This window comes from Podarcis vaucheri (assembly GCF_965113315.1).
Source record: "Podarcis vaucheri genome assembly, chromosome: 3".
NCBI classification, from domain to species: Eukaryota; Metazoa; Chordata; class Lepidosauria; order Squamata; family Lacertidae; genus Podarcis; species Podarcis vaucheri.
In genome coordinates, this window is record NC_138761.1 from 92,878,713 (window position 1) to 92,898,388 (window position 19,676).

At 42.3% G+C, this 19,676-nt stretch overlaps 1 protein-coding gene across 9 annotated transcripts in view; it reads right to left on the minus strand.

Moving 5' to 3' along the window:
• Nucleotides 1–18,278, minus strand: part of MLIP (muscular LMNA interacting protein) — a 53,216-nt gene extending 34,938 nt beyond the window's left edge. For 2 of the 9 annotated variants that reach the window (XM_082218271.1, XM_082218268.1), the window contains exons 1-3: nt 17,993–18,265; nt 5,198–5,278; nt 986–1,129 (exon numbers count right to left, since the gene is read on the minus strand). In XM_082218271.1, coding sequence (XP_082074397.1) covers nt 986–1,129; nt 5,198–5,278; nt 17,993–18,058 — 291 coding nt within the window. In that variant the 5' untranslated portion in view covers nt 18,059–18,265. Of the gene's footprint in view, nt 1–985; nt 1,130–5,197; nt 5,279–17,992 lie in introns of all 9 variants that reach the window. The other 7 variants (XM_082218267.1, XM_082218266.1, XM_082218274.1 and 4 more) reach the window with 6 other exon arrangements.
• Nucleotides 18,279–19,676: the final 1,398 nt, after the last annotated feature.

Here is a 19,676-nt window from a genome sequence, read left to right on the forward strand (position 1 = left end):
TTCAGGAATGCCTCCTAGGAACTTCTTGTGTAAACACATTGGCTTGGGGAAACAGAGTCGGCACTCCTTAAGGTCACCTCCATTGGGGATTTAAAGGGCACAACTGAAGACATGATTGGAAAGACATTCTGCTTAATCCAGCAGAGCATACTTACAAAACATTGCTATAGGATTGGGATTAGTATGGATTAGCCTATGGCTTTATATCTGTAAAACAGGGTTCTGTAGAAAATGAGGATGCCCAAATGGTCAAACCTGTCTCTGTTAAATTAGTGGCTCTAGCCCAGTCTGTTAAGCGTCTCTTTGCAAGACTAAAGAGAGTACAGGTGACTGGTTGCCAAAGAATTTACGAGCTGGATATGCTTCCCAAAGGTGGGCTGAAATGGGTAGGCCTTCCCTATCCCTCCTGGCTGGTTGTGATGTCATCAAGGTGTGATGAAGAACAAAGGACAGCTATAATGCTGCCAAAGCGAAAAACATTTTTCAAGAAGGTTCAAACATTAATGCAGTGCTGACATAAAGATCACTTCCAGGAAACCCACAAGTTGAGCATTTTGTCATAATTTGTTTGCACAAAGTTTGTGGGGAGGGTTAGACGACTTCCATGATTTATTGAGCATTCATCTGATTTGATTATGGAGATGTTTTTTGACATTAAATCAATCACAGTTATCCTACACTTTGCAGTACATTTCCCCACCTGTTTGCTTTTCACAAAATGTCCAGTTTTTTGGGGGGGGAGGGTCAGAAAATGGGTCTGTTGCACTACAGCACCAAATAAACTTTAATTACAAAACTAGGTTTGCTGGCATGTGAGTGAATCCAACCTGAAAATAACAACAGTTGATATTGCTTGTAAACAGTAAAGATTACAAGCAAAGAGGACCTATGCAGATGGCAGCCAACCTATTTCAAGACAGTTTGAAAGACTGTCTCCGCACAAACATAAATCAGTATGAAAATATAAAAAAGGAAAAAACCCTACCTTGTGCCCAGTAATTTCTCGAGAGTTTCTATCCACAAGTCCCTCTGCAAGAAATGTTGTGGCATCGGCAATGTAGAACTGAGTTGGAAGCCTTCCAAACGAAGGAACAAAAGTGAACCTCAGAAATTCAGATTCTGAAGGAACCTACAAAATATAGATATATATTTGCGTGTGAAGAGGATATTTAACAAAGAACATATAGTAACGCTGCATTACCATGTCTGAACCACTTTGCAGTCATTTCACTGGACCTAACTTCAGGTCAATATTTTCTCTGACAAACTGGAGTGAGGATCATCTCTTCTGACTATTTTACTGTTCATATATTTTCATCTATATCAGCTTTTCCTAGTCAACCCAGGCTGAATTTGCCCTTGCTGACTCAGGCCTTATCCACACTTTTCCTCTGTTCTTTCCAGGCATGGTCCACAATTTAGAAGTCCATGTTCAAGCCCTCCCCTTTTGAAAACCTGCTCTTTAAAGCTCAATTGGAGCAAATGGCAACTCTTGGAAAACCTGATTTGATGTTTGCTCCAATTCATCTTAAAAGAGTGGGGGGGGGGGTTTCAGGGAAAGCTCATGGCAAAAGCAAAACATACAGAGCAAATGCTTGGCCATGGAGCATCAGTGCAGACCTCTGCCTGGAAAGAGTGGGGGAAAGGTAACCGTGGATAAGCCCTCAGTGTTTTAAAAAGTTAGATTCAGGGTTTCAAAGAATCAGCCTGGAAAACAAGCCCACAAAAATCATGAGGGAGTCCATTCCACTGTCAAACAGCTCTTCCCGTCAGAATGTTTTTCCTGATGTTTAGTTGGAATCTCCTTTCTCTGGAATCTTTCTTCTCTCTGGAGCAGGAGAAAACAAGTTTGTTCCATATGACAGCCCTTGAGATATTTGAAGATAGGTGTCATCACTAGCAGAGGAATGGGAGTGCGGAGGGAGCGGACCACCCCCAGCACCGCTATTCCAGTAGGGTGCCATCATGTAGCCCCCCAACATGCACCGTGCACCCCTGCACGCACCGGGTGCCACACCCCCACAGACGATGCATCATGCCCCCAGAATGTGCACCACACCCCTGCGGGCAGCACGCCACGCCCTCACGGGTGGTGTACCACACCCCTGGGATGTGCGCCATGCCCCTGTGGGCATTGTGTCACACCCCCGGGGCGCATGTCATGCCCCCCAGAGGGCACCAGCCACACCCCCGCCTGCTCTCCGCCCCCAGTAGTGGAGCATGCAGCTTCGCCACTGGGAGTCATATCTCCTCTCAGCCTCCTCTTTCCCAAGTTAAACATACCCAGCTCCCTCAACCATTCCTCATACGGCTTGGTTTCCATGCCCTTGATCATCTTGGTTGCCCTCCTTTGTGCATGTTCTAGCTTGTCAATATCCTCCTTATACTCTTGTAATAGGAACACCTTGCCTGGGAAACTATGCTTTCCCTAAGTTTCTGCCATGTTACTGTGAGCTGGTAAAGCAATTGCTTGTTTTTGTTGCTGTTTGTCTGTCTTTTAGAAGCATAGGTAGAAAAGTAAGTAAATGGAGCTGGAACAGTTCAAGCAGTCCACAATACTTTCTCTTTTTTTCTCTCCCCCCCCCCCCACTTTTCCTGCGGCACACACCACAGGATTTTACTAGTCAATCTAAAGTTTCAAATGTGGGGGTGGTGCCATAATCAGATCAGCATTTATGCTTCCAGTGGGAATACTCCGCTTTATAAGCACACTAAACAGATAGAAAGGATTCACTCCATGCTTTTGCAATTAGCAGCACCATTTTACAAGAGAGACATATGACTCATTTTAAAGTATCTCATCAGTTTAACCACTGGCATATTGGAAAATGTTAAGCCAAGCTCTCCCTCAACAAATAAAGCCTTCAGTTAGATGCTTTCATTACCTTGTAAAAAGAATGCAGTTTTACAGTTGAGGCTACATAGCCAGAGCCAAGTCAACATTCTTATGCAGTTTAGCAGAAGAATACTCTATGGCCCAAAGCTGATTTTTTATTTTTTAAATACTCAACGTGATCGAGAAACTTTTCATGAAAAGAACTGCTGATTATAGAACACCCACAGACTTTCAAGATGTGTTATACTAAAACCGAGTCCTTCTAACCACTAATTATGTGGAGAGAGTTGTCCCACAGATATTATATAATTCTTGTGTTTGCTTGTATGTGTACAGAAAGCAATAAAAATGCTTGGCCTCCATAGCAGCTGGTAAAAAATATATATGGGGCAGGATATGTGTGGCAACAGTCTATCACAAATTTGTAAACACAGGGGAACTCAATAGCAGTCTTGTGGTAAATTAGAGAACACCACATTTCTTGAGATATTGGCCGTGTACATTCTGCCACCCAGAGTGGTCGGGGCAAAATTATTATTACTGATTTGAATTGAGAAAAAGAACCACCTAGCTGTGTTTTAAGCTGGTAGCGTGTACATAGACATAAACCCATGTCACCCATCAGCGTGAGATGTTAATCTCAAAATGTCAGGGATACAGGCAGAAAAGGCAGGAGAGTGAGTTCGGTACTGCTTAGTACTGCAAGACGTTGATTTGACACACTCCTCTGGGAAAGTACCAATGGCTGACAGCTGTCAGTCACTTGGAGGGCACCAAGCTAAAGATTTCACAGATCTATCAGGCCCACATGCTACAATTTTACATTTTTATGGGTCCATTCAGATCACTCTCATTTGGGGTTATCCGGAGCATGAAGAAGTTTTCCCAAAGCCTCACCATCCGGAATTGCAGGGTGTTGTAGCCAGCAACACGTGGCACAGATATAGGGAATCAGTTTAAGTTTTGCAGTCCACATATTTGGCCCCGCGTAGTCACCACAGAGGCTTCCCTCCCTCTTTCAGATGCTCACTGGGTGTGCGCTTCCATGCTAGATGAGGAGCAAAAGGAGTCACTTTGGAGGACCAGGCATCAGGTTCCCCTACCCCAACCCATGCAAATAAGAGACGAATGAGGCTGGGTTTGGGGTCAAAACAAGCCACAACTTTATTGAATACAGATGAAAGAGGCTTGGCTTGGGAATGGGGCAATCAAAATACTTCCAGCCCGCCCGCCGGAAGTGAGATGTGGTCAATCCAGATGGGGGTTCCTAAGACTTACATCAAATAGGGTGACCCCCCTCAGGGACCACCGTCTGAGGGAGGGCCTTCAGCCCTGCCTTCTCCCCCGGGCACACAGACATGGCCACTCCCCCCAGAACCCTTTAACGGTATACCCCAGCATTTGGATGGAGGGGCAGGCGGAAACTACAACCTCCCCTGCATCCAAAACAAAGGATTGCCCCAATGCTCAACCAGTTGTGACGATTGCTATGAGGTAGGCAAAACCACCGGGTCAGTGGCAATGAGCCCAGTGGGGAAATTCCTACCTGGCCCCCTTAAAGAATGGCGACCACCATAGCCACAGCAAAGTCATTGACTATAAGTTTAAACTGAGGGTGGGTGGGCAGGGATAAAAATTTGGTGAAGGAACAAACAGGTAGTGCCCCAGGTGTGGACTGCAAGGGGCAGATCCGAAGGAAGCCTACCTGCTCCGTTGGCTCGGCCCCCTGGTGCAGGCCAGGATCCAGTTCCTGATAAGCCCCTACCGCTTATCAGGAAGGGCACCACTGTTCCAGTTCCCCCCTCAGGGCTCTAGTAAAGCCTTTGCCATCCTGCAATGCTGCTGCAGCAAAAGGGGTGAACGGACTTTTCTGCATCTGCAAATGGGTAGCATGTGAACAGGCATCCAAAATAAAAATCTGTATTCAGAACCCACTGCATAAAACCAGCACAACATTTCAGTGGCGTAGTGTGGGTTGTCAGCACCCGGGGCAAGGCAAGTAATTTGCGCCCCCTAACCCGTGGATTTGCGCCCCCTAACCCTAACCCCCAGATGTTGTGCCCGGTGCAGCCAGCCCCCCCCCTGCACCCCCACGCTACGCCACTGCAACATTTAAAGCCTCATCTTAAGCCTATCTACCTGGAAGCAAGCCACTGTGAGTTCAAAAGGGGCTTGCTTCCTCTAGCTGTGCTATGGGGATTTCCATCTTAAACATGAAACATTTATACCAGGAGTACCAATACAATGATTTAAAAATTTAACATCCTAGCAGAACAGCATTATACCTACAGCAGTGTTCAAGTCCTAGAATGTTTTTTTAAAAATATACAATAGGCCATTACATTCAAAAAGACTTCATACCTGTTCTCTGTAAAGGAAATTAAAGGAGGAACTGTCTCTCACATTTCTTGCCTCAGTCTGCTCTCCATGTTGTATGGGTTGCTATTTACAAGAGGGAGGGGAAAAAACCAAATAAAATAATGCAGTAGATTTATGCCTGTGTCTTAGGGAATTAATATATTTCTAGCTAGAGATTCCATTAATGGGATATTCTAGGAGTAGGCAGCTTGTGTGGGCATAGGAAGAATTTGGGACACAAACGATCAGCTTGTTCAGCTACATTCAGTTGCTAAAATGTGACATTGTTAAAGGCAAAATGGCTGCTTCCTAATGTCATGGGCCAGAGGTGTCAGCAAAAGATTTTCACTGGGCAAGATATTTATATGAAACTGTTAAGATAATTAAAACCTTTATTTTCCCAATATTAAATATGCTGGATCCATTATATAGAATACAATGAATCCACTTATTCCTGGAGGTTTGATGTGGCTTTGGTTATGGTGTCCCTCCTGTTGTTGTTGAACTCCCAGTGTGGTATAGTGGTTAAGAGCAGTGGACTCATAATCTGGGGAACCGGGTTCACGTCTCTGCTCCTCCACATGCAGCTGCTGGGTGACCTTGGGCCAGTCACACTTCTCTGAAGTCTCTCAGCCTCATTCACCTCACAGAGTGTTTGTTGTGGGGGAGGAAGGGAAAGGAGATTGTCAGTCGCTTTAAGACTCCTTATGGTAGTGATAAAAGGAGGGATATCAAATTCAAACTCTTCTTCTTCTTCCCATCATCACAGACCACAGGCCATGATAGCAGGGGGTGACTGGAATTGGAGGCAACAATATCTAGAGAGCCACAGTAGTAAGTTTTGGAGTCAAATGAAAGTTGTGGCCTGTTTTAATCCCAGTATTTTGTAGTCCTCTCTTTTAACATTTGCAATAAGGCGCTTATGATTATCTTTGCAAGATAGTGCAAAAATGCTTTTCTTTTTAAGTATCACCTCTTAAATTGTATCCCATTGAATGATTCTAACATATCTTTCTTGCTTTAAATATTAGGCAATTGACATATTTCAGTCCATAGAACGCTTAATGGCTTTCACAGAGTTATCCATAAAAAAATTCTGGTGAACAAATAAATGGAATGGAACATACTTAGACAGCACTTGAATGTTCTGTATTGTGAAAGTTTTAAAATCTATCCTTTTATTTTCTTTCAGTTTTTTGAAATATTAAAGTTCTACCTGCCCACTGCTTGCATGTAGCAGCTCTGCAATGAGACAGAATATTGTGTTACCTAAAAAAGCTAGGCACTTTGCCTAAGTGACTATTTGAAACATCAAAAAGTCATTTATCATACTGAACGACTAAGAATGCATTTTACCTATAATGGAAAATACTTCAGAATAGCAAAATGAGAGAAGAGAATAGATGTTAGAACGTTTACAATGCAGAAGTTCAACAGAAATTCATTTATTTGTTTGTTCAACCAGAAGGTTTTGTGGATGATTTTGTAAAAGCACTTAAGCATCCTATGAGATGAGGTAGATAGATTTCTGAACATTTCACTGCGGAAAACATGTTATCGTCATTCAATGGGATATAATTTAAGAGGTGACAGTTTAAAAGAAAATGATGGATGCATTGATTTTCAAAGAAGATCAGGAGCACTTTATTGCAAATGGTAAAATCCTATGCTGGGGTTCCAAACAGTAGGGTTGCCATATCTTGAAGAGCAAAAAAGATGACAGCCCGAGGCGCTGCCGGCCCAAGCCAGGGGAAAAGGCAGAACGGGCCACTGAACTAAATAAATGAATAAAAAAAACCCCAAACCATGGCATTTCCTTTAAAATTTAAAAATCCCCCCATGGGCATGTTATCCCCCCCCCAAAGGACATGTCTGGGATTTCCCAGACATATGGCAATCCTATAAAACAGGCCACAAGGTTTAACTCTTAAACTTACTCCTAAGACAGAGATGGTGGCCCGGTGGCCTTTCCTATGTGTTGGGACTCCAACATCCATCAGTCCCAGCCATTGTGGCCTGTAGTCTGGGCTGATGGGAATTGTAGTTCAGCAACATCAGGAGGCAACATCATTACCAAAGCCACATTAGACCTCTAGGACTAAGTGGATTTATTGTCTTGAAACCTATTCTATTATATTTTTTTATTCCGCTGAAGGATTCAAGTGCCACCTGCTTGTTGCTCGCACATGATGACAGCTCTACAGATAATGACACAGATTATCGTGTTACCTAGAAAAGGCACACAGCTTTGCCTAAGTGAATACTTGGAACATCACCAGTCTGTAGCACTGACCATATGAAATTACAAAGGAAGCATTTTATTTTACCTACAATGGGAAAAGGGAGGGAGACAACGCAAGTGAATGTTGCTTCTTTTAAGACACAGAATTCTTGCTTTGCTGGTGCGGACCTATAAAAATTTGTGTGTATAGCATGAATAACAACGGTTTAAAATATTCGTGTGTAGGCGCATGGTGCTGGCACCAACTGCTTGAGAATGCCCTTCAGAATGGAAGTCAGCCACAAAAGCTGCTTTACTGTAACAAAACTCAGGTGATTGTAAAGTAAAAAAAAAGTGCCTAGCAAAGTCATCTTGGTGTTTTTAAAGAAAATTGCTCCAAATCGAAACACTTCTACAAAGATTATGCTACAGTGTATCAGACCCCTAATAAGCTGATGGTTAAAATTATGGCCCTAAAGTGTCTTGCCTAGCTGGCTTCAAGGAATCTGCACAAGAGAAAAATGCAGTTTTGAAAGTAATGTAAGACACTATAATAAAATATCTTATTCTTCATGATATATTTATAAATTTATAAAACTGCCATTATGATAACATAATTGCTAAGACAATTTAAAATGCTTTATAACAAGATCTCTGATTCAAATACACTGAGACAGTTCTCACTCAGGCCTCTACTTAAGAAAACAGGAAAATGCCTTCTACTGATTCGGACTGTTGGTCTACCTAGCTCAGTATTGACTACAGAACCCTTATGGAAGCAGGTCTTCTGTTTTTTAGGCCGAAATTGTTTTCCAACCCTACCTGGTGATGCTGTCAGGGACTGGACAAGCACTTATCATAAATCTATGTTTTACCTGCTTTTCAAAAACATCATAAATAATAGCTGTGTCCCGGAGCCAATTGGTCAAATGTTACTGGTTCCATTCAGACAAGCAACTGGTTTGGGGGATGAGGAGCTGATTACAGGATGCTAATGCTCCCTTTAGGACTTGGATAAGAAACATCTGGTTGCCCAGATGTTGTTGGACTCTAACTTCCACCAGCCCCAACCAGTATGGTGAATGGCCTGGTGCTTATTTTACTTAAAAGCATTGATAAACCGCTTCATGTTTTACAAATCTCTAAGCATTGTGCCATGTAAAAACCACTGGCATCATTAGAACAAAAATACAACCCAAAACCAATAAAACAGCAGCATACATAACAGCATGTAAAAACAAATTAGGAATTCAAGGGATTCAAGCATGGTTCAATCTTCTAGGTCAGGGAAAGCCTGAGCAAACAGATATATTGCTACGAGATGTCTGAAGCAAATGGTGGTTGCCATTTTATACATGGCCGAGGGAAGAGTATTCCATAATACAGGAACAAAAGCAGGAAAAAAACCTATTTTCATATCACCGCCCTATGATATTCTGTAGGGTCTGGTGCCATGAGTAGAATGCCCTCAGATAATTTAAATGAGTTTACTGTCCAACAACATCTGGAAGGCCATAGAGCCTCTATTCCTGTTTTAAGGAAGCTGAGAACCCAAGGTTTTGAGAGCTTATTGTTCAGCTTCACGCATTCACCCAGCCTTGAAGGAGCTTATTTCCACCAGTGCTATCACAGTATTGCTCCTGTGTGTCTCTGTGTGTAAAGCATCCATGTGGGAAGAGCAGCTCACATATGGTTTTCCTAACCAGTCAGCAACTTCCCTTCTGGAGGGCTGCCAATCAGGTGGAAGATAGTTATGTGGTTGGTTGTACACAGCACCAGCGGCAAGCATTTCCCACACAGCTGGTTGAACGTGTAAACAGGACCTTTATCTTAATGACCTCTGTTAACAGCACAGTACCTACATCAAATCAGAAGGAGCTTTTAGAAACAAGAGAAAGATCAATGGGAGAGCTGTCACTTAACTCTCCAAGGCTTGTTTTCTATTTCCCGAAGTTTTTGGAACATCTTTTCCCCTTTTCTTTACATATATAACAAGGGAATACCACAAACTTGCATTTACCAGTTATGTCTGAGAAAAGAGCAGAGTAATTAGTCCCTTTGGGATAGATCCACTTAGCACAAATAATTGACAACGGCCCCAGTGGGAAACCAAAAACATTTTCAGCTGAAAATGTCACACAGCTTTAGCTCAGTGTTTATCCTGGGTGCTAGAAAGAGCCGTCACCTTTAACAACCACAGCAGCATCACCGCCACCTGCCCTCTTCACAGGGCTCACCCATTTGGCATTCTCCTGCAGCCAATCGGAAGCTGTGGAACCTGTGTCAGACGTTTGGGTTCCAAAGAACGTTCACACTCATTTCCAGGTTTGCGACATTTGGGAGCCAAAATGTTTGACTTGCAAGGTGTTTGACTTCCGAGATATGACTGTAGTCTTGTAAGTAAGGGACACTGTATGTACATCAGAGACTTCGTCTGTAAAGCATCTCTGAACATAGACATTGTTAATTTTTCCTCTGCTTTCTGTAGCTCTTTTATTTCATTTACAAGAGGCAAGAGGGTAACAACACATTTGGAAAGTTTTAAAACATTAATATGAACTGATGTAACAGGAAAGCATATGCCCATTCTATTCCTCAGTTTAAAGTAGCCAACTGATTCTAATTTAAAACGTTATTATTATTCTACAGCTGAGTCGCTGGAGATTGTTTACTCTTTTCTACCCCAGTCTGGCCATTTTCTAAAATCATGTGAGCTGTGTCAGTGATGTTAAATAGGCCACTATAAAATCTGTAATTCAATGAGGAGGAATTTGGAATCCAGCAGTAAAAGTTATTAAAATGGAAGGGAGTAACTTTAGATTAACATCTGAAAATGGAGGCAAGGCTGGGGGCTTTGTAATTGTCTCACATGCAGGCTTAGAGTCAACCCAGCTGTACTCCAGGGATAATCAATATACAAGGAAACATTATTTTCACAGGAAGCCACGGCCAATTTCTGAATACATTTTATATGCTAATTCTAACAGTCTGTCTGCTTTCCCAAAGCTCAGCAGAAGGAAAATTGTAATCTTCTGGTAGATCTTGGAGGTGATTTGCAGTAGATCAGCAAGAGGTGGATTTTTAGTTTTACTCATATCCATTTAACAACATCAAAAGCCTCGGGGGGGGGGGGATTGCCAAAAAGTAAGACAACTGAGAGGGAAACCAAGCATGGAGTGAGATGAGTTTTGATTCTGAAAACAAATTCTAGAGCTGAGCACATGCTTGGAAGCAACCTAGGTCTCAACTGAAGGTGTATAAAAGTAAGCATCTCCAAGATATTTTGCTGGTAATGGATAATATGATGCTCCACTCCATGTATAAAAGGCAACTAAACTCAGGGCCACCCCATCTATGAAGCAAGGTGAGGTAACAGCCTCAGGCAACAAGATATATAGAGACAGTTGTTCCCAATGTAGATCTTTAATCCGTGCTTGTTTCTTATGTGTTGTTGTTGTTGTTGTTGTTGTTAGTTTCTCTTCCACCCTTCATCCAAGGATCACAGAGTCATTTACAATATAAGAACACATAAATGCATATCATAGTAACAAACAAAAATAATATCCCTCACAAACTCAGTTTTAAAGGCCATAGGTTGTTTAATTAGCCAAAGGACGAGAAGAGGAATGTTTTTGCCTGGCACCTAAAGATATGTAATGAAGGCGCCAGGCAAGCCTCCTGAGGGGGAGGTGTTCCACAAGTGGGGAACCACCTCAGAAAAGTCTCTCATGTTTCCACCCTCCAGACTTCTCTCAGGGGAGGAAAACAAAGAAGGTCCTCAGGTGATGGTCACAGGGTCTGGGGTGGAATGGAGTATCCTGCAGAGTAGCAAGTCACACTCCAAAAGTTTGTTGCAGTTCCCCACCACTCTGTCCTCAGTTTCTCCCCACCCTTTTAAAATCCCTGCTTCATATCCAAATTTCTCTCTTTAGCGAAAGAAGCATTCTCAGGGTCATGGCAAGCCAATTTACCAGGGGCAGCAGGGGCACCTGCTACCACCCTCCCCCAGGACTGCCAGCAGTCTGTCCTTACTTGCTGGCACCACAGAGAAGCACCCTCAAGTCCTGGGAGATTTTACTGAGCCTGTAGCAATGTCTCGTGATCCAGTAACAGAGGTTCAGCTTCAGTCGGTGGGTGGCTAAAACCAGGCCTGGCACTCTAGCCAGCTGCTAGCCTAGCCAGATCCCAGTGGTGATGGGTTGCCTGGCCAGACAGCAGCCTCTGACTGCTTGCTTTCTCTTCTGGCATCTTTCACTTCAACTAGGGTTGCCCTATGTCCGGAATTTCCCAGATATAGCCAGAATACTGTAGCCGGAAGCAGTGTCTGGGCGGAAATCGCTGAAATGTCCAGGAAAATCCGGACGTATGGCAACTGATGTTGGAAGTCTAGATTTTGGCAAATCTCCTTAAAAATAGGTAAAACTTTTTTTAAAAGGCTCAATAACTTGCCCCCCCCCAAGAGCTAATCAACTTTCACTTTTTTTACAGAATGCTAAGGATGTCAAGAATTCTGTTAGAGATTCCTTGCCCTCTGTGCAGAACTATAATTCCCAAGGTCCTGTGGATACTGCCATAGAGTTAACATTATAATGTTCTCCACTGAGGACAGGAAGAGCTCTGTTTTGTATTTCCTTTTTGTCCCCCCCCCCACACACTATTGATATGCAAGTCTTTTCTTCTTCTTTCTCTCCTCAGTGCTGCCACTGTGACAGTTCAGTCAACTAGAGAGAGTCATGTAATAGCTGTTGTTGCTGGAGTCAAGTTCTGTCACTATTCTTAGAGTACCACACCCTACGGTGGAGGGTTAACATGCTATCCTGTTGATGAGTCATACAGATGACATCAAGGCAGGACTAGGCTTCTACCCTACTAATTTTAACCAATAAACCAATTTCATTGCTGGAAGGGAAAGGGAAAACAGACAGAATATCTGTGTGATGCAGGTGTGTTTTTGCCCCCTTTAACTACTAATTATGGTTTAAACTAGTAAGATAATCAACAGGATGAAATTTACTAAATTCCACTAGTTCCGTGTCTTTGTTACCTTGTTTTAGACAACTGGAGAAAACCTTTCTAGTTCAGCAACCTTACTCAAACATAGCATAGCTACCTACATTTGTTTTACTGGTGTTATCTGTGTTTCAAAGATTTTATGTATATTTGGGGTTTTTTAAAAAAAATAGTTTTGTAGGTTTTAGCTGTATTTTATCTACCATTTTAATGAGTCCTTTGATTAAGTGGTATATTAATCAATTAAAAAATCACAGCTTATATACCATTTGGATGCATGGTTGGGTCACCTTGCTGTTGGGACAGTTGACTGGTTTGAAGCAGAGATTCTTTGCAAATGCTTGCTCAGTCTCAGTTAGGAATGTAAGAAGGCATCGATTTCCATTCTGCCCATGGTGGTAAAATTCTACATAATTAACTGCATTATTCTGACATTAGGCCACATTGTTTCAGTAAAAAGAAGATTCAGTGCAGATTGGAGGGTAGGAGTCATCAAGTACACATAATTTATAGACTGAAAACAATTGTGAATACCAATCAGATTCACTGGATTGATTTGCATGCCGGACATAGATGAATAAATGAACTTTGGCAATTTCTGCTCCTATTTTCTTCAGAATTCTCTGACATCCCTAGCCTGATACCAAGTATTTCATTTGCTTTTGTAAAAATGTGTTGCTTTGAAAGAAATCAGTTATATAAGTACAGTGGTACCTCGGGTTAAGTACTTAATTTGTTCCAGAGGTCCGTTCTTAACCTGAAAGTGTTCTTAACCTGAAGCACCACTTTAGCTAATGGGGCCTCCCACTGCCGCCGGGCCGCCAGAGCACGATTTCTGTTCTCATCCTGAAGCAAAGTTCTTAACCCGAGGTACTATTTCTGGGCTAGTGGAGTCTGTAACCTGAAGCGTATGTAACCTGAAGTGTATGTAACCCGAGGTACCACTGTAATTAACAAGTAGCTTTGGAAGGTGGAGGGTATGTGTAAAGTTTTTTCCCATATCCAGGGTGAAGTCCAAAGAGTTGAGAGTGATGTGTGCTCCATGTGAATTTGATGCCCATGCCTACGTGATTTCCCTCCTTGGATAAGACACTGGAAGCATAAGTCTCAGGTGAATGAGGCAGTTTTTGAAATTACCAGCATTTTACAGCAGCAGGGCTGGTTTCCAGAATTCACTTATCACCACATATTCCAGACTTTCCCATATCCTCTTCCCCAGGCTCCTCCTCTTCCTTTTCATCAGTCAGCTAATGTTCAGATGTAAAGCTGGGCTTGCCCATCTCTTCCTGAGAAAGCACCACAAAAATCCAGTCCATCTTGGGCTGCAACTTGCATTTTTAGCAAGGAATGCTATTAAGATGTCTCAGTTTACTTTCAGTGTGAGCTTCCCACTTAGCAGAGCACCTTGCAATAAACACCCTGGTCCAAAATAAACAGCATTCATTCCTATCTATCATTTGCACAACCTGGGGATGTTCAGTTTGAACTGAAAGGCAGTGAACTTTGACTTCTCCTTCAGCCAAGGAGTGTGGTGCTACTTGAGGTCAGTGTACCTTGTCCTACCCAACTACCAGAAAGAAATAAGATACATTTGCCTCTAGCCCTTAATGAATCAAGTTGTGACACATCTATCAGTGAAGTTGACCAAGCTGCCAACAGAAGTTGACTAAGCTGCCAACAGATAGTAAGAGAATGATTAATCAAAGCAAGTCAGGAGTGTCTATGGCATTCTGAAACGTCTTTCTGTAAGGAAAGTCAACATCATTGTTGCTGCTCTGATAATCAGAGACTGGCATTAAAAGCCTTTATCTAATGTCAGTCTCTCGTTCAGATGACTCTGTAATGCTTCAAGCTCCATCAAGTGGAAACAGTCCGGGATCATCTTATAAAGCTGTATTATAGAACAAGATCCAGATTGTGAAGTACTCTGAATTCAAATCTATTGCTTTGTGCTGATCTCAGAAGTACTGCAGCTACCTTGAAATTCAGTCTGAAATTAGACTACTTACTGCAGACTCATAAGTAGCTACACACTTAGTCACCTGTGATGAGCAAAATCATCCAAGTGCCACAAATTACAAGTTCTCACAACTTAATCCATGGGTCTGCTATTCTGCGAAGATTCAAGAGTAAAATCACATCAATCCACAGATTTTCTGCAACAGCTATGTGGTTAGAATACACTTATTACGGCAGCTTCCAAAGATTTTCCCCCATGGACCACCTGAAATTGCTGGTGGTACAGTACTGGTGGACCACCGATTGATTTTTCTGCCTCTTATAGCAATTGCAATGTGCTGAACTAGGTGTTGTGGGAGTAATAAAGGAGTTGGACTGGATGACCCTCACGGTCCCTTCCAACTCTACAATTCTATGAATCTATGGCCAAGAAATACAATTAAAAATGGATATGACTATCTAATGCAATATATGTGCCATCTTCAATCACAAATCCACCAACATGCTGTGGACCACCTGAATGAAGCTCACAGGCCACTGGTGGCCCATAGACCACAGCTTGGGAATCCTTGCACTATAGCAGACTTCTGCTCTCATCATTGAAATCATCTGGAGAAGCTCTTCTGACTGTCTTGCAGTTACAGTAAGTGATATTCCATTAGTTTCTACATGAACTCGGGCTTTTTAGCACAGGGGCATCAAGTAATATTGAAGTCGGGCACCTACAATTCTGTCATCTTGACACCTGTCACAAACATTTCGCCAACCATTTTTAAAGAGAATTAATAGGAGCCAGTGGTCATTTGGTTCTGCATTTTATACTCTTACAACATCTTCATGTACATAGCCATGATTCTTAATGAATTGGCAGCTTATAAATGTTCTTTTAAGTAAAGGCGAATAAAGAGAAGGGAAGGAAATTCATTGATAAGCTCTCACACCAGTGCAACATCTCAAAACATGAAGCTAGCCGCGTGTTGTGGGGACGCCCAACATCTCATGCCATCGTGAAAATGTTTTGGACTGAGGTGCCAGACGGTAATCTTATCTCCCGCAAGAATCTATTTCAATTTCTCCCTGTGGATATTATATTGGCAAAGGGAGCCTGACATATTTAGGTACGTGAAATTCAGTGCAAAGCGAAGATGGAAAATATGTTTACTGCATGTACTGTATGTAACAAATGTCACACTAAAGATGCGGGGCTTGCAAGTCCGTTTGCCTTTGATCCTACCCCTTCGTATCAATCATCTCCCACCTCTCGCTGGGCCAGGGAAATGACAAAATATTCAGGTAGGGCAAAGCTGAAGCACTGACGCAGCAGCTGTAGCGGTAACATAGAGTACTTTTAAACGAAAGGGCACATTAAAAGGTGAGGAAGTCTTTGGGGAGGAAAATACAAGCAGTGCTATGGCTAATGCCCTTTACCAGACAGGGCACTCTGTCTGCCTGCCTCTCCTTCCTGAGAAGAGAAAGAATGAGAAACTTGCAGTCACAGTCCTGAAGAAAACCAGCTAAAGCACTGAGGCTCCCCATTACATTTTCCCTCTTGCGCATAGAGCTGTAGTGGATCTGTGCCTGGTCTTCCAAAAACAATTTTTTACACGCTATTGATGAAGGGGCAAGTTGCTACTCCCACTGTTACTTCATGTCTTCATTCACAGCATCAAATAAGCTGTGAAGGAGAAAGGGAGGCAATTGCAACTGGCCTGGAAGAGGTCCTGGAGAACAGTACAACTGAGGAGAAATGGGAAGGAGGCTTCAAATGAACATTCATTTCCTAGGCTTTTCACAGTACAGTCTTTTGCAGGCTTACCCAGAAGTACGTCTCATTGTGTCTGGTGAGGTTTATATCCTAGGTACCTTAAAAACAACCAATTTATGACGGTATCGTTTTTGTGGACTCAAGGCCACTTTTTTAGATGCATGAAGCATGCCCACCAACATGCCCCAAAGGAAAACTGGGACGTGTGTCTTTCAGGGCCAGTTCTTACGGAAGCCAAGTGTTACGTTCTTTCAGGTTGCATCCGGCGGTGACCCGGAAGTACCAGAAAGGGTTACTTCTGGGTTTCACCGCTCACACATGCGCAGAAGTGCCAAATCACAGTGTGCACCTGCGCAAATATGGCGCTTCAGGTTGCGGGCTTTTCATGTTGCGAACGGGCCTCCGGAACGGATCACGTTCACAACCAGAGGTACCACTGTATTATTATTTTAAAAAGTTGGATGTAAAGAGGCAGTTGACATAGTGTTTCATTTTTGCTTTCAGCAGCAAATAGGTTGCTAGCCCTTAAACTGAAAATAAAAATGGAAGTACCTACTGCAGCAAAATGAGAAAATAAATGTTGGACTTCATTGCACAGCTTAAAGTCCTATTTTTGCTTTAAAATTCAGAATGAAAGTATTAAAGAAATATATTATTGCAAGGTTGGAAAAATAGGTGGACTTACATACAGAGCTGCATTTTTTAATATGTAGGAAAGAAAATTATATAACACGACATAGTAAAATCTAGGTAACAGTATTGTATGTACCGGTATGTTAATAATGATGTATAGTAGTTTTGTATAAAAGATAGAGAAAATGAACTGATAATTTTGTATATATTATGGAACTCTATGTATACAATTTACTGCAGCATACCAACAGGTCCAGGTATTGACAGGTACGCCTACATCAAGTAAACACTAATTCTAAAGAAGGATTCTAGGTCCAGCCTGGGGGTGGCAGTGGCCTTGTCCCTAGGTTACTAGGTGAACACATCTCTGTGTCAGAACTTAAATAATGTAGCACAAAAACATCCCATGATAATGGAGAAAATAATCTCTAGGTGAAGGGTTGAGACTAACAGGGCCTCAGACAAAGACTCCTTGAGTAGAATAAAATGTTTGCACTGTTGTCCACAAATGATTTTATTTCTTTCACTGGCATTTGGGGGAAGTTCCAAGTCAAAGCCAGCAAAGTAAAAACTAGCAATTCTCACAGTGAATTAGGAGAAGGCAACAAAACTGATCCCTCAGTTGTATTGCCTTCCTTCTCAAGAACACGATGCAATTTCTAATTCATCATTCGGTGGAAGCGACAGGCAACACAGTTTACCCATTCCCAGGGTCAAGAATAACGCAGCCCTTTCGTGCTACCGGGAAAACAAATTTGGCACAAGCAAATTCCATTAATCACCCCGGAGTCTTAGTCAACATATACTGTAAACAAAAGCAAATCTGGGGGATTTTGGATTCTTCTCTGCCTTACGCAGTATTGGACACATAGTGGAAGGCATGCACCGGGTTGAAAGACTTGTTAAAATATATACAGAATACTTCACAAGATACAGGAGCAGATCTATAGCTTTATCATTTTAACAGGCAACTCCAAAGTACCGAAATGTCTGTAACACCACCCCCATCATTCCAACTGAGAGATAACAGCAGAATTAATTTCTACACACTGTTATTGAACCTGTTAATCTTCAAGGTCACTGACTCGAGGAAGTATCAAAATAGTAACTGGAACGTCTCAGCCATGCAAGAGCTACCGTACTTTGCATTTCTTCCATGTCCTCAGCAACTCCAAGCCACCCCATTATTTTAAGGCAAACCACTTGTTACCTTTAGCGTCTCATTCCACAAAGGGTTTCTTGTTGAAGCTTCTGGTTTGTGCTTTCCTAACTCCATTTCCAAGGAAGAGAAGGGATTCAGATCCCACAAAGCAGCGCCTTAGCCGGCTACATGTTAGACACCCTACCACATCACATACTCAAGTTGTGAGACAGAACTGTATCAGGCTGCCCAGGCGATAATTTCTTGTTAGCTAGGGTTTCCATTTATAGACGTAGAAAATTCACAAATAGAACCCTGGAGGGAAGGCAAGCAACTAGCTTCAGATAACAATAAATGCCAGGCTGGCATCAAAAAAGCTGGTTAGCATTTGGCACTATCAGCACCACACAATTTTGGTTACCTGGGGATCATGAAATAAACTCTGCTTAAGGATTCCCTGATGAAACAGGAAGGACCTCAGAGATACAAGTCTGCAATAGAAGTTCAGACAACAAAATGCCACCTCCCTGGGTAATCTTTGGCTGCAGCCCAGAGGGATATCAAACACCTAAGACATACTTTTCCTAGAAGAACGGTCCAAATTGTTATTTAATGCTCAAAATCTAGTTTGGGGATCTGGCTTAAGAGCTTTGTTAAGGGAAAAGAGTATTCAGCAGCAGTTTTTCACTGAAATTGTTCAACCCTCCAAACTATGTTTTGAATGTGAGTTTAGAATTTGGTGCTGTCCTCGAGGGCAGCTTCTAAAAAGCAAAAGCTTTTTTGTGGGGAGGGACTAGGGCATTGTCATTCAAATGGTGTGTGTGTGCTACATCATGTGCTCAATTATGCAGGGTGGGGCTTACCTGTTTAACCCCCCCTCCCCCCAATATTTTATTCAAGTTGGCACACCATCATCATCCACAGGGCAGGATCGAAAGAGCTGCCTGCGTCTGACTCTTTTCCTAACAGCAGGTTCCCCATAACACTTGACGCCACACAACATGTGGGGATATTTTTTGATAATTTCCAAAGCTGTATCGGGAATAATTATGACCACATTTCTCAGTGAGGTAGATGGTAAAGTTTGCTCCACATCTTACAGTACGATGCAAGCAAGTGCACTCAGGCATTATTACAATCAAGCAATATGCAAAACTTTCCCCTCTCTCTTTTTTTTTTGGGGGGGGGAAGTTGCGTGAAATCTATGCAAATGTGTTGATTACAACTTCAAGTGAGGCAGCTATCAAAAGAGTCATTTGAAGTGGATATAAAAGTGATGGAGAACTGAACCAAAGTAATTAAAACTTCTCAGGCGTGGGAGCAAGTTCTAGTCCCAAAGTGTCTTATATTTGAATTTTTGGCTAGATAGGTAGATATGCGATTCATTTACTCGCAAACGAATTAGCTAATTGAAATGTCCCATTATTCATTGCAGCTGCATGATACCAGTGCAAAACCTGAAAGGAGAAGCACGTACAATTTATTAAAGTGCCCACAACTTTCAGAATTTTAGTTTCAGGTGTCTTTTAACTGTACTGAAAGAGCAGAGTACTCGTTGCAAAATGGCAGTCTTAAAAATATTTTTCCCCCCCCACTCTCTTGTAAAAAGGAAATTATTAATTAAAGGCTCATGTGTGTGTGCGCGTGCACACACACACATACACACACACACACTCGCAGGGAATAGAAATAGATCAATAAATTTCAGGAACACCATGAAAATGGAAACCTGCCAGTTAGAAGATGAGAAGCA